This window comes from Populus nigra, chromosome 13 (assembly GCF_951802175.1).
Source record: "Populus nigra chromosome 13, ddPopNigr1.1, whole genome shotgun sequence".
NCBI classification, from domain to species: domain Eukaryota; kingdom Viridiplantae; phylum Streptophyta; class Magnoliopsida; order Malpighiales; family Salicaceae; genus Populus; species Populus nigra.
Window position 1 is genome coordinate 8,175,166 of NC_084864.1, and position 13,815 is coordinate 8,188,980.

General features: G+C 32.6%; 1 protein-coding gene across 1 annotated transcript; it reads right to left on the reverse strand.

Annotated features, from left to right (window-relative positions):
• Positions 1 to 475: 475 nt before the first annotated feature.
• LOC133670685 (protein SIEVE ELEMENT OCCLUSION B-like) lies at positions 476 to 3,552 on the reverse strand. The gene is made up of 7 exons (XM_062091253.1): positions 3,257 to 3,552; positions 2,993 to 3,094; positions 2,456 to 2,898; positions 2,261 to 2,370; positions 2,005 to 2,147; positions 1,421 to 1,912; positions 476 to 1,326 (listed from the first exon to the last, which is right to left on the reverse strand). Exons 1-7 carry the CDS (start codon positions 3,485 to 3,487, stop codon positions 697 to 699), a joined length of 2,151 nt encoding a protein of 716 aa, XP_061947237.1. The 5' UTR covers positions 3,488 to 3,552; the 3' UTR covers positions 476 to 696.
• Positions 3,553 to 13,815: the final 10,263 nt, after the last annotated feature.

Sequence of the window (13,815 nt, forward strand, 5' to 3'; positions counted from 1 at the left end):
CTACGATTTCAAGTTATTTATTTATCATTTGTTTTTCAATTACTTTAGAGTTTAGGTTTTGTTATAGTTGAAATATCTTGAGTTATATTTTCTAAAGTTCATATATTTTGTTTAAAAATGCAATTAAATAATATAATATTTTTGAAATCTTGAAAGACTTACTGAATTTTTTTTTTTTACACTAAGAAATAAGTAATAAAAGTTTAAAAACAAATAATTAATCCTTAACAATAACAAGTGTTCACCTCAGTCAAATTTTAAATATCTCAACAAGTAAATACCTTATAGTATTTTAGTTTAAATATAATATTTAATTATATGCTTTGTATATATGCTAAGATTTTCTTTTGATTTCTATAATATACTTAATATTATGCATTGATCTCTATTGCTAAATTATCTTGATTATATAAAATTGCAAGCCATCTATACAAAATTTAAAATGATAATTTAAAAAACATAAAAGATATCAAAATTAATGAACAAATATTAATAAAAACAAATTAAGCATGGTGGGTCTGCAACAACACACTCAAATTTATTTTCATGGTATGGAATTTCAAATGCCACACCCACGTATTGAGCGCCAAGCTAGGCATCATGTCTCAGAGTACATGAAAATGGAAAAGAAAGAAGAGCACGCACAAAATTATTCAGCGGCAACAGGAGCGACAAGGAGGCGTAGCTGCTGCTCATCTACTGGAGCAGCGCGTCATGGCAGCAAAGGAAAGTGGTGAATTTCTCCATGGAGCGGTTGCACTCGGGGCATTTCAAGGTCTCGGGGATCCTACCAGCAGTTATTGGGAACTCAAAGCGGGAGCAAGGATGAACAATATCATGAAGATTTTCATGGTGCTCTTGGAAGGCCAAATCAAAACCCTTAACTGGCACTTGCTCCTTCCACAAGTCATACTCGACCAATGTTGGCAAAACTGTGGTGCCATGGCCATTGACGACAACACTAGAGCCCTTGCTAAGCACAGCCCATCCACCTTCTCTGTCGTAGCTAAGTAACTTCTTGATTGCTTGCATCATAGGATCATGGTCGTCAACCTTGCCTAGCTGAATCTTGGAGAAGAGCATGCTCTCTAGCCTGGTCCAAAAGAACCATATCATGGTAAGGTCTTGCCAGGCGTAACTGAGCTTCTCCACATTAATTGTCCCCATGACTCGCCGGATTTGCTCCCTCTTTCTGCTCTTCCCCACATAGACCATCTCAAGGGGAATGCTGGCTGCCTGAGCAACAGCACGTGCTGTGTTCGTGAACTTCCTCACCCATTCAACATCGTCCCCTCCGTACATGAAAATGTACTTCTCTTCCTTAATCTGATTGTCATAAAAATGTTGCAGCAATTGTAAAGAGCATATTATAAATACCTACAATGTATGTATGTTTTATTGATTTTTATAAGGAACTTACCCAATTAAGAATCACTGGGTCAATGCCATCAACCAGAAGCTCCAGCCTCCATGTCTCTTCCCTCCACAAAGATTCCTCTCTCAAGCTGGTGAAAGGGAAGGCATTGCTTCCCCAAATCCACATCATGTGGAGTGCATTTGGGCTAACCACCTTTCCTTGAGGGTCAAGCACCACAAGAATAGGCTTGTTCCTGAAGTGCCACACCTCCTTAATGAACCTAATGGCTGCCTTATCAATCAATGAAGGATGGTACACTGTGTACCATGGCATTGAATTCTGCAAGCTCTCAAATTTTTCTTTCAGTGGATCAGTCCATTGAACTGAATGGTCTGTAATTGGGATCCAGACCAGGTCATACTGACTATCCAGCCTAGTTCCGTGGTGACTGGATTCATTGTATATCTGTTCAAGAATCGCAAGCTCATCATTCGAAATGTCAAGGCCAGATATGAGCAATAGCACGTTCTTCCTTCTCAATACATCAAGATGGACCTGTTAAATTTCAAGTACAGAAATATTTTGCATTAGCTTGATAACATTTTAGTACTACATATATAATTAGATGAGATGGTAAAGGAGCAAACCCTTCTCTTATTAGAGCCATCCATCAGTGGTTGGATATCATCCTTGGCGTAAATCAGGGCCTTGAGGACCTTCATGTTGTCAATGTGAATCATTTCAAAGAGATTCAGAAGCATTTGATAGGCTTCGACATTCCTCTTTTCATCTGCATCAAACACCAATAAATTTATAAACGTACTCGATTATTTGAACATCAATTTCCTGTTTTCTTATTACTAATCCAACACAGTTTAATACAAAGGTTGCTAAGGTTCAGACCTATGTATTGGTAGCAAGTAGCCAATTGCTTCCTCAGATGCTCAAGTATGTTGCTGAGTTTGTGAGCCAAGGTGGATAGCTCCCATGCCTTAGTGGTTGATATTGAAAACCTGAAACAGGTGAAAGAGATTATTACAAGGAATAATACAAGAAGTAAAACATGGCTTGATAAAGATAGCGAGTAGAAAAGCATACTCATATCCCATGGTAGTGAGGCTGGTAATCTGAGCCGCACAAGCCAGAACACTCCTTACGGTCCAGTAGACAGCAGTAGGGACATGGGCCATGGCTGCGGACAACGCTGACACTTCATGGGAAATGTAAGTTGGCGGTAAATCCTTGAACTCAACCACGCATCTAGTCACGTCCATCATAACCTTGATCAGATTGTTAAGGGCATCGAAACGAGGTTTCAAGGGCCCTGAGTGTTCCAGGATGTTAGGCAATTGCTTGAGAATTGCCATGGATTTGGCAAGTTGATTTGAAGAGTAAATCTGGGCAAGCAGCCAAAACTCTCCATAATTCAAAGCAAAAGCTGCCAAGGTCAGAACCAGTTTGGCATCCCAGGAATAGCTTGCTAGCATGTTGAAAAGTTGGACAGTTGTTGCGTGCCCGTCTGCCCCACCCTTATAGGCAATCTGCAAAGAGTTGGAAAATAATTAAAACTTCCACAAATCCGTTAGGCTATTAATGCCTATAATATCATATTAAAATTGAAGCATATTGAACAACCTCGCAGGAAATTCTGTCAATAGTATACGAAAGCGAATCGAGCATGACAGCGAAATTGGCATGATTGGTCTTGTCCTCCGATTCAGCATGGGCTTGGGAAGTCTGCATTAATTATATCACAGTGATTATAGACATATTAAAAAAAAAAAAAAACAGAGTTAAGTTAATATGCATTTCGAGTTTGCATCAAATTAAATTTGTTAGATGATTCAGACTTTATATTTTGTTAAAACTGACAGTTTATGAACAGGTTTCCGAGGATACCGTTAGAGAGGTATCGGTTTGCAGGGTGGCTCGTTTGAGGATGTCTTCAACAAGGTGAAGAAGAGGCTTAACATCAACCTCTCGGCCATCAGGAGCATGAGTTTCTACAATTTGTTTCATCATCACATTGTCATCAGACATCGTAATCATGCTGCGGTCACTCCTGATCAGTTGCTGGTTCATCGTAGATGCTGAGGGGGCAGGGAGCCCGAACGGGAGACCTGATGCCATGTTGAGCTGATAGTAAGCTAAGGGTAAAGGCTCAGAAGTAGAGAAGATTGGCTTGTGTGTCTTTGCTGCATATTTGGCAGCCCATTTATACCATCGCAAATGGAATAAAGCTCCCTTGAATCAACTTCCTTGCTTCCATGGTAGTCAAGATCTTGTGAACGTTAAAGAGAAGGAAGGCTATGCTTTTGTGGCCCCTCTGTCTGCCCCACTTCCTCCTTACTTTATAGAACACGGATTTTACCGTACAAATCTGATTCTGCAATACGCTACAATGAAACCTTTTCTTTCTTCTGTATTTTCTTGCAATTTGGGACCTCGATTCTAAATTTCCTCCACATGAATAATTAATCAACACAATCTAGTAGGGTTGGAGCTTTCTTGGTGGATTTAATGGCATGTATATTTAACCCCCTAAATTGTTCGGGTTGTGGCAAAGGAAAGCATGGACTCCAAATTTGAATTATTGTTTCTTCAATCTATTATTTATTGAATAAATTATGACCAGCAGTAAAGATCAGAAATTTTAAATCCGGTCTTACCCAAGTCCCGAGTTTCGGGTTTTGATTGGGTTACCAGATTACTCGGGTCAATTCTGATTATTTTAAAAAATCAAAATGATGTAGTTTTAATAAATAAATAAAAAGATCAACGGGTTGCAATCGAGTCGTCAAGTCACCTCTGGTTTTGATTTTTTTTATTTTTCTTAAAACCCGGCCCGGCTCCAACCCCAAGTCAACCGGATTCTAGATTGATTTGTTGGGCTGGACTGGATTTTAAAACTATGATTAAGACTGAGAGTCAAAAACCAAAATTATTTTAAAGCACTTCAATTTTTTTTATAAATTAAAAAAAAATAGAAACAACAAACATTTAACGATGCTTCATTCAATGTTGTCCTTTTATTAATTTGAAGAGGGAGGGAGGGAGCATCTATTCAAGAATTTTCTTCAAAAGTTTTCCGAATTGTTAAGAGAATAACATCAAATGAGGCGACTTTTTCTTCTTTCTATTTTTTATATTTATCTTTATTTTTACTTCTTAATTAAGACTAATAACATCAAAGATTATTAAAAATTATTATTGAATACAAAGACTAATTATATAAAATTAACTCATAAAGAATTAATAAAGATAAGATTAAATCCGTGTTGAGACTCTAATTAAAGAGCAATTTAGATGCTTGCTGCCAACACTTTTGATGGAAGAGATGTTCAAAAGAGGAACGTAATTGTCGAGTTGTTTGGGGTACTGCTAATGACTGAGAATTTTATTCTGTGTTTTTTTAAGGAGACAGAGTGAACATAGAAAGAGTTGGATATTATTCTTTGCTTTCTTTAGGAGCTGAACTATAAATCTGGTTTCAAATCTAGCACAAATTAAATATACTCTGTTGATTCATTTATTAGAATGCTTTTTGTTCAGATCCAATCAGAGGACTGGAGATTACTTTTCCGGCATCTCAACCTCGGATATCCATATATAGCTATTAACTGATGGATCAGTTTTTTTTGGCATCATAAAAAATGAATTTTGAGCCCATGCTCTTGTTTAGAAGAAGGTTCAAAGCTACATCGAGCTCAAATGAATATATAAATTCATCATTATTGATTATAGTTACAAGTAAAGCTTAAGTGAACATAGATCTAGCAAGCTATCATGTTTAATGTCCTTTGACTCAGTTATGTGTCAAGTCCAAGTGAATAAAAATCTAGCAAGCTGTCATAAATATTGCTATTGGGCTTGGCTGAATGCTAAACCTAATTGAACGTGGGTCTAGCGTGTTGCCAAACCCAAAACCCGTGAGCTTGACTATGTGCCAATCCCAAATAGGCTTGGGTCTAGCTCGCTGCCATACTCATTTAACTATAGGCTTGGTAGTGCACCAAGTACAAAGGGCTAAAGTCCTGGATATCTTTATAGGCTCTATGTTAGGTCAAAAGGCTCTGTTTGCTTATTCTTGTGACTTTAACATAAAATGTTAATGTCATGAATATTTTTCTCTCGTCCTGTTAATATTAATGTTAGGGATATCCCATCTCATATTAATGCTTATGCAAGGAATATTTATCCCTCATTAATGCATTGTAAATGATATTTATCCTTCATTAATACTATTAAGACAAAATTAAAATTCATCACCTCCTCTTCACAAAAAAACAAGACTCATATGTTATAAATACACTCAGAATCACACAAGTAAAGGGTTCACAATCTCTATTCTCTATATAAAAAAAAATACTTTCTTAATTTTAGATCATTTATCATATCAAAACTAAAAACAAACACTTTGTATTCATTCACTCATTTATTGTAACCATTTGTTTAAAGGTTATAAAGTTTATCATTCAATGGTCCCCAAATCCCACCAAATATGACTGTTTTACAGGTGATAGACCTTTTATAACAAGCTACATGTTTCATAAATAATAAAGGATCAACTATCTTGCTAGAACCTATGATTAACTCATAATCCAACTACTAAAGAATCTATTCTTAAGCACTTTAGATTTTCTAACATCATCATTTTCACCCTTCTTAAAAAAATTCAAAAGCCTTGGCATTTGGGATATTTATATCTTTTTATATGAACTATTTGTCATTAAAGAATTTAACAAGGGTATATGTGTCTTTTTCCTTTTTAAGCATGGTAAAATGACTCAATTACCCTTCATGTCAAAATTTTTAAAACTAACAGGAAAAGGTATCCAAGTCTTTTCATGTTTTAAATGCAGTTAAGTGAAAACTTCACCCCTTAAACAAAAAAAAATGCTTTAAAGGGTCTTTTCACCATTTGGTTTTTGTTATTACTAATTTCATAAAGGGCAATGTGATATTTTTGTATAAATTAAATATATTTAAATTAGAAAAAGTGAAGTCGTATGTGGCCAAAGTACTAGCATATAGGAGGCACCTTTCAGCCACTAAAAATGCCTTTTTACCGTGTCATTAAAAGTATCATCATATTATCTTCGTGATGGTGCAGTGAACGTTGGTGATGGTGGAAAGGTTTGTTATTAGTGGGCCTTTCTTTTTCTTTTTTTTCTCTTTTCCCAAAAATATCTCAGCTTATCCCTCTTTGTTGTTGGTATTTTAACTTTAATCTATATTCTTTCGAATTCAATTTTTTTTTTGTTTTGAATCTTTTGTAGAATATATATATATATATATATATATATATATATATATATATATATATATATGTTTTCAATTTCATCATTCAATCTCAATTTGTCATATGTTATTTTTTTTCAATTTGGTTCCTATTCTTTTGATTTCTTGGGTCTTTTGTCGAATTCATTTTTCTTTTCAATTTCACCCTTAAATAAAAAAAAATTGTTTGTATTTCTTTTTTCAATTTTAATCCTTATTCTTTTGATTTTTTTCTCCTTCTGTTCAACTAATTTTTCTTTTTAATTTCACCATTCAATTAAAGATTAAATTTATCTAGTGTTTCAATTTTAATCCTTATTTTTTTAATTGCAATTTTTTTATTTTGAATTTTATACAATTAAAATTATTTTTTCAATTTCATCCTTCATCATTTTATTTATTGGGATTTGAGTTTCATGATTTTTTCAAAAATGATATTTTTGGTTTAATGACTCAGGTCACGTGTTTCAAAAGTTAACAAGGATTGAAATTGGTTTGTTTTTCAAATGAGCTTTATGATTTTCATCATTTTCTTTTCCATCAGTTTATCTTGATCTCATAACTTAGATCGCGGGTTTGGCAAGATAACCCAAGTTGGCTCGATCATGATTATCGAGGTTATAAGTTTATTGTGCTAACTCGGGTTGACTCGGATTTTTTTTAGGTCCTTTTTTTAATCGAATATCCTTCATTTTTATTTTCATTTGTATTTAAAGGGATGAGAATTTAGTCACATTGTTTATTTCTTTTTGAAAAAAATGACTTTTTTCATAGGTTATGGTGATTAGTTTTTTTTTTTTTAGTTTGGTCCATTTGTTATCATTGTTTTTTATCGTCTAATTAAAATAAAACCAACTTAATTGAGCTAATCAAGTTTATGACTTGAGTTGTGGATTTTTCTTTCTTTTTTGAAACATGTTTGAAACACCTAAACATTATTTTTATACAAAAAAAAAAAAACAAATTTGAGCTTACCAAACAACTCGGGTCCATAACTAGTATCAATTCTAGAACATTTATGATACATATATAGAGATAGATCAAATTGATTTTATTTTAATTTTTTATATATTATACAAAAATTTATTTGGAAAGTTAAATATTATATCATTGATCCTGATATTGAATTTATTGTCATTATTTTTATTGCAGTTTATAAATGATAAATAATTGTTTGAAATGTTGAAGTAGGGTTATGTTTAGTTAATTTTTATTTTTTGTCTCTTAACTCATAAGACTTAAGATTATATTTGGTTTTATTTTTTTAATAAATCACAAATTTATCATCAAAACTTATCTTTAATTGTACTCCTCACTTTTTTTTTATCACCATGTTATCCCCATTCTATGATGTCGTATCTCCCATGTATTTGAAGTTGAATTTATTTATTTATTTATTTTTATCATATTCTCACATGCCCATACATGTAAACATATGATATGTTTTTTGGAACATTCACGTTAACTACAAATCAAAATCAAAATACTTGATTTCAAATACAAATTTTATAATAATAATAATAATAATAATATTTATTTTGCAAAGATAAAAATGATTGAGAAAGCTATTTTGATGTTTTTTTGTCCTCTCATTCATGCCTTGTAGACTATAAACTTGGACATAGAAATATGGCATGGCAATGCTCATAGTTCAAAGGCATGTCCTGCACATAAAAAATGGCACGATCGAAGAAGCATTTTGACCACCTACAATCACTTGAGCACTTCCATGTTGCCTTTCCTCTTTAACGAGTCAAAGAATTCTCATTTATCAAATGGTAAGATAACAAGAAGATTCAGAAATATAATATGATGTTACCCAAGAATATATATTATTATGACAGACATGTGAGTTCTTGCAAATCAATTTTTAAAAACAAAGCAAGTTCTAAACTATTTATTTATTTATTTATTATAGTATTCCAGAAACATTTTGAATAATTATTCAAGAAAAGGTGAGAAAGGGGTTGAACAGTATGAATCAGGAAAGATGAACAGTGAATTACCGCCTGTCTTCGAAGAAGTTGATGAAGAGACGTCTAGGCTCCCAGAAATTATTACACCAGGTGTCCATTCAAAGAAACAGAAGAAATCAAAATCAACAGAAAAAAAACAATGACAGAAAAGAAGTTAAAACAAAGACAATTAATGAACTTGGAGAACTTACAGTGAGGTAAGTTGATAGAAACATGCAATTAGGTCAACAAGAGGAAGACTTCACCTGAATTGAAAAATGAAACCCCAAATCCTCCGATTCCCAGAACATGAATGTGCGAATTGAAACCCACAGAAGACCACAGCACCAACAAAAATGGATGACAATGAAATTTGGATGAAAACCCACAATGACAACCCATAAAGAAAATGAAACAATGATATGTACTCCTGGGAGAATTAAGATATTATGATAAGAAGATGAAGTAATGGGTAATAGAGCCTTGGCCCATCCCAAAGAATATTGATCACTGATCTTATCGTCATAAAAAATAAATCTAAGATAGCTTTATACTCCAAAAGTTGTCATTATAGTTATCATACTTGATGTATGTAGAGGTTGGTTTGATCAAGAAATCAAGTTTTTGGTTACATGAGTTGATCCAGGTTTGAAAAAATTTTAAAAAAAATATTTGAAATTTTAATATTTCCAATCCGTGTAGATATAGGCTATACATATTTAAATAATGAAGTTTAAAAAATTATTTTAAAATTTTTTTATCCCACATTAGAAAGATATTATCTTATTCTTTTAAGTTGAAATATTTAAACCAAAAAGGTTTTTTATCCCATATTGAAAAAACTTTTTTTTTATGAATATAGAGTGTATATACTAAAGCGCTTCAAATCTTACATTGAAAAAATAAAACATTCTTCTAGTACTTATATAGTGAACTTTCAAATAGGTTAGTAACCTCATGAAAAATATAAAAAAGAGGGGTCTCTAGCTAGGAGAAAAAACACATTTGAAAAAAAAAACAGGTATCTACCGGGTTTCACCAAGTTACTCGAGTTCTGGGTTGACCCGGCGGGTTGACCGGTTTTCTCTGGGCCAATTACAGGCCTGGGTTTTAAATAAAACGAACCCAACCAAGGCCCCAGGTTACCCGGGTCCTGGGCTGACCCGCCTGGCCGGGTGGGGCCGAGTCTGATAACTATGGTTGCCATGTAATGCCGCAAAACCCAACACTTTAATATATCTTGAGAATTGTGCAAAAATATATTTAAATAATAAAAATAAAAGAGAAAAATCATTTACCCTTACAATATTACTGGAAATTGGTCAGATAATAGTGGTGAATAGTTTACACACACTTGTGCATAAAGGTGGGTTGTGGACACGTGTCTTTCACGTTGATGTTAAACCTATAAAAATAAAACGAGAATAGGTTTCATTTTTTTTAGGCTAGTTGAAATGGGTGTACAACTTGTTTAGTGGTTGTGATAGATTAAAGGTTATTGTTATGTTGTGCTATCAATGTATAGTGCAAGTTATGAGGGACCTATTTTAGGAGATCAGAGGTGCTACTAGATGAAAATCAAAAAAGGTGTTAGTGTATATGCTCTGTAGTAATTGATTGGTTACACGCGACATTGACTTTGTTCATGTAAACATATTGAGTTTTAATAAAGGCTTTATTTATCTTTAATATTCATTAAATATTTGATTAATAAATCTAGATAAAAGATAAATTCATTTGGGACAAAAATATTTTGCAAAGAAAATTATAAAGTTGTTATAATTATAAGGTTCCTATTACATCAAAACATTGTTCCTAAATGTTCTTGGTCAATATTCTATTAAGACTGGATATTAATTGGAATTGTTAAGACTAATATATATTATGTTCTTTCTTTTATAAAAGGAAGTAGATGTTCTCATAACCTGAGGCATGAGGGATACCTAGAACTAATATATAAGTATTTGTTTGATGATATGTATAATGAACTGACTCGCATAAAAATTCTATACGGAGAGATCACCTGTGTATATGGACATGTTCACATGATGGTTGTGTAAGTGATCTTTAAACTTATGATCACTAAGTTATCTTATATAAAGAATAGTATGTTTTGATCTTGCTGCACGTTGTCCTAATCAAGGGTAACAAAAGGGCAAATATTGGGTATAACACGAACTATATAAATGTATTTTAATAATCAAGGGAGGATTCATCAACCCAGGTGAATTAGTAAAAATATTTTATCTATTCTCAAATAGTATTGATTGTGAATCCTTACATAAGGTAGAATGAGATTTGAAAAGAGTTTCTTAATAAAAAAAATCATTGAGGAACTTGCAAACAGAAGAAACATGTTTGGGTTTTTTTTTATCAAGGGCTTGAAATAGAAAAGGACATTGGTATCTTGATTCTTATAAAAAGTTTGATATGTAAGCACATTGAGGAACTCACAAATAAAGATATTTCAGAAAAGCCAATTAGGTGTTTGATCAAAGGTTTAGAGTGTAAAAATAACTTAGAAAGATCCATTGTATCAACTTTTAAAAGTGCAAGTCTCTGATAGCATAACACATATTGGAAAGCAAAAAAGGATGAAATGGCATAAGGGGGTGAAAGTGATCCTAGACCTATGAAGACCCTCAAACACTATTTGACCTTGTGAATTCCTTTTCTTTGATAGGCATAAAACTCAGCCTTCATTACGTGTCTTGAAAAGTTCATTCTAATCAAACAAGCAAGAAAGACTGATATATACACTCTCAAAATGTAAAGAACCATTCACGAGAGTCATGATAAAGTGAATAACTATTCGTCTTTATTGAGAAAATTCAAACACAAGACTTCAAATAAGTATTTGATCCTTTTTTAACCTAATGCAAAATGGGTCATCTTCTAAACTAATCACTATGATCAAATACCTTTCTTCAAAAACTAATACAAATCATGAAAGTTGCATGAACATAGCTATTTGACATGATATTGAAAAATCCCAGGCTTTCAAAAAGACAAAGTATATCTTGTGAAATCCTTGTTAGGGAAAACACCCTAAAATAAAACCTAAATATGTGTCACGTGTATTTGAGAAAACCACACAAAAAACAAAATTGTCATAAGACAATGAGTTCTAATGCATTTCTAATTAGGATAGTATTCATTATGGCCTATATACTTATAAAACAGAGAAGGCTAGAAAGGCATCTCAATGCTTAAGATTTGAAAGTAACTCGCACAAACTTGCTTGGGTAAACTGGGAAGATGAGACAGCAAAAGTAACCACCTTAGAATTACAACCTTCAACAATCAAAAGAAGAGATTGTGAACAAATAAGGGGGTCTATATTTCAAAAGGCATGCATTATATATGGTTTAACCTTAACTTTAAAATAGTGTTGGTGCAGGATTCATCAATTAAGAGGAAAGATAGTGAAATCTGCATGGGTGAATAAAAGTCAAGAAATGGCAAAGAAATATCATCCATATGATGTGGATAATTAAAGTCATAAGATAAGGCACTCATTTTAAGAGTTTACCCTTTAAGGGTATTTTATTTTGAATTTTGTTTTAGTAAAGTTTTGAAGAATTTTGATGAAGATCCTAGGTTGAATTTTAAAATGGGTAAGTTGCCTGTAAAAATAAATCAATTTCAAGAAAGCATGGATGCTTGTTGAAGTTCCTTTTAGAATTTAAAAAGGGTAGGTGACCCACGAAAATATGTCAACTTTTGAATTTCAAAATGGACAAGCTGTCTGTAAAAATAAACTCATTTCAAGGAAGCATGAATGCTTGCTAGAGTTCTTTTTGGAATTTGAAAAGGACAGGTAGCCCGTGAAAATAAACTAATTTTAGGAAGCATGAATGCTTGTTGAAATTCTTTTTAGAATTTGAAAAGGGTGGGTCGCCTGTGAAAATAGGGCGACTTTTGAATTTCAAAATTGGCAAGTCGCTTGTGAAAATAGATCAATTTCAAGGAAGCATGAACACTTGCTGAAGTTCTTTTTTAAATTTTTAAAAGGGTAGATCGCCCGTGAAAATAAACTAATTTCAAGAAAGTATAGATGCTTGCTGAATTTTTTTTTGGAATTTGAAAAGGGTAAATCACCTGTGAAAATAGACCAACTTTTGAATATCAAAATGGGCAAGTCACCTGTAAAAATAAACCAATTTTAGGGAAGCATGGATGCTTGCTGAAGTTTTTTTTGGAACTTGAAAGTGACAGGCCACCCATGAAAATAGGTCAACTTTTGAATTTCAAAACGGGCGGGTCGCCCGTGAAAATAGATCAATTTCAGAGAAGTATTGACGCTTGCTGCAATTTTTTTTTAATTTTAAAATAGACAGGTCACCCATGAAAATAAACCAGTTTTTTTAATTTTAAAATCAAAGTCTTTAGATGGGTGGATCACCTAGTAAGTCAAACAAACATTTTTTCTTTACAAGTTTACTATGCAAAACCTTGATGAGATTTTATTCCGTAAATATTGTAAAGAGAGAGCATTTATTGTTACCCATTTTTAACCCACAAAAAAAATTAAGAAAAGGAAAGGGAAAAATGGAAAAAGAAAATCCAAAAATATAAGAGGATACACATAAAGAAAGCCTAGAAGATTGTCCAAGTTTATAGTAAAGGACCAAAATAACAAATGAAAAAGTCAGAGGACTAGATTGTATAAGATTAGCAAAATTAGTGACCCAGTTTTGATTGACAAAAGACCCATTCGGTAAAAATATTTTTATTTAGGCTAAAGAAATACAAATTTGGATGAGTAAGGACTTAATGAGAATTTTAGAAGGCCTAATTAATTTATTGTGGACTTAATTGCAAACAAAATCAGTTTTTTTAGTCAATTTGAGTGTTAATTGGAAGAAATTAAAGTTTAGGGATTGAAATTGAACTTTGAAAAGTTTAATTGGTCAAATTTTGGGCTTAATTATAAAAAAAATAAAGTTTAATAGCCAATTAGGGGCTTGATTGAAGAAACTCAAAACCAAGGACCAAATCATAAAATATGCAAGACTTCAAGGACTGAAATTGATCAAATCATGGGTTAAATTAAAGAAAATTAAAAGTTTAATTGTCAATCAAGAGTCTAAGTGCATAAATCGAAAACCAAGGACTATGATGCAAGTAGCGCTAAACTTCGGGATTGATTATTGAGTTTGACAGGGATGAAATTAAAAGTTTGAGAGGTAATTATGGGTGCAATTAAAAGTAATTGGAAGA

What these genes read in the sequence shown, in the direction of transcription:
- LOC133670685 (XM_062091253.1), bottom strand. Translation starts at nt 3,487, where the DNA reads ATGGCATCAGGTCTCCCGTTCGGGCTCCCTGCCCCCTCAGCATCTACG. An exon ending in TTGACAGAATTTCCTGCGAG is followed by an intron (nt 2,899 to 2,992) that starts GTTGTTCAATAT and finishes AACTCTTTGCAG; the next exon opens with ATTGCCTATAAGGGTGGGGC. An exon ending in TACTTGCTACCAATACATAG is followed by an intron (nt 2,148 to 2,260) that starts GTCTGAACCTTA and finishes TGTTTGATGCAG; the next exon opens with ATGAAAAGAGGAATGTCGAA.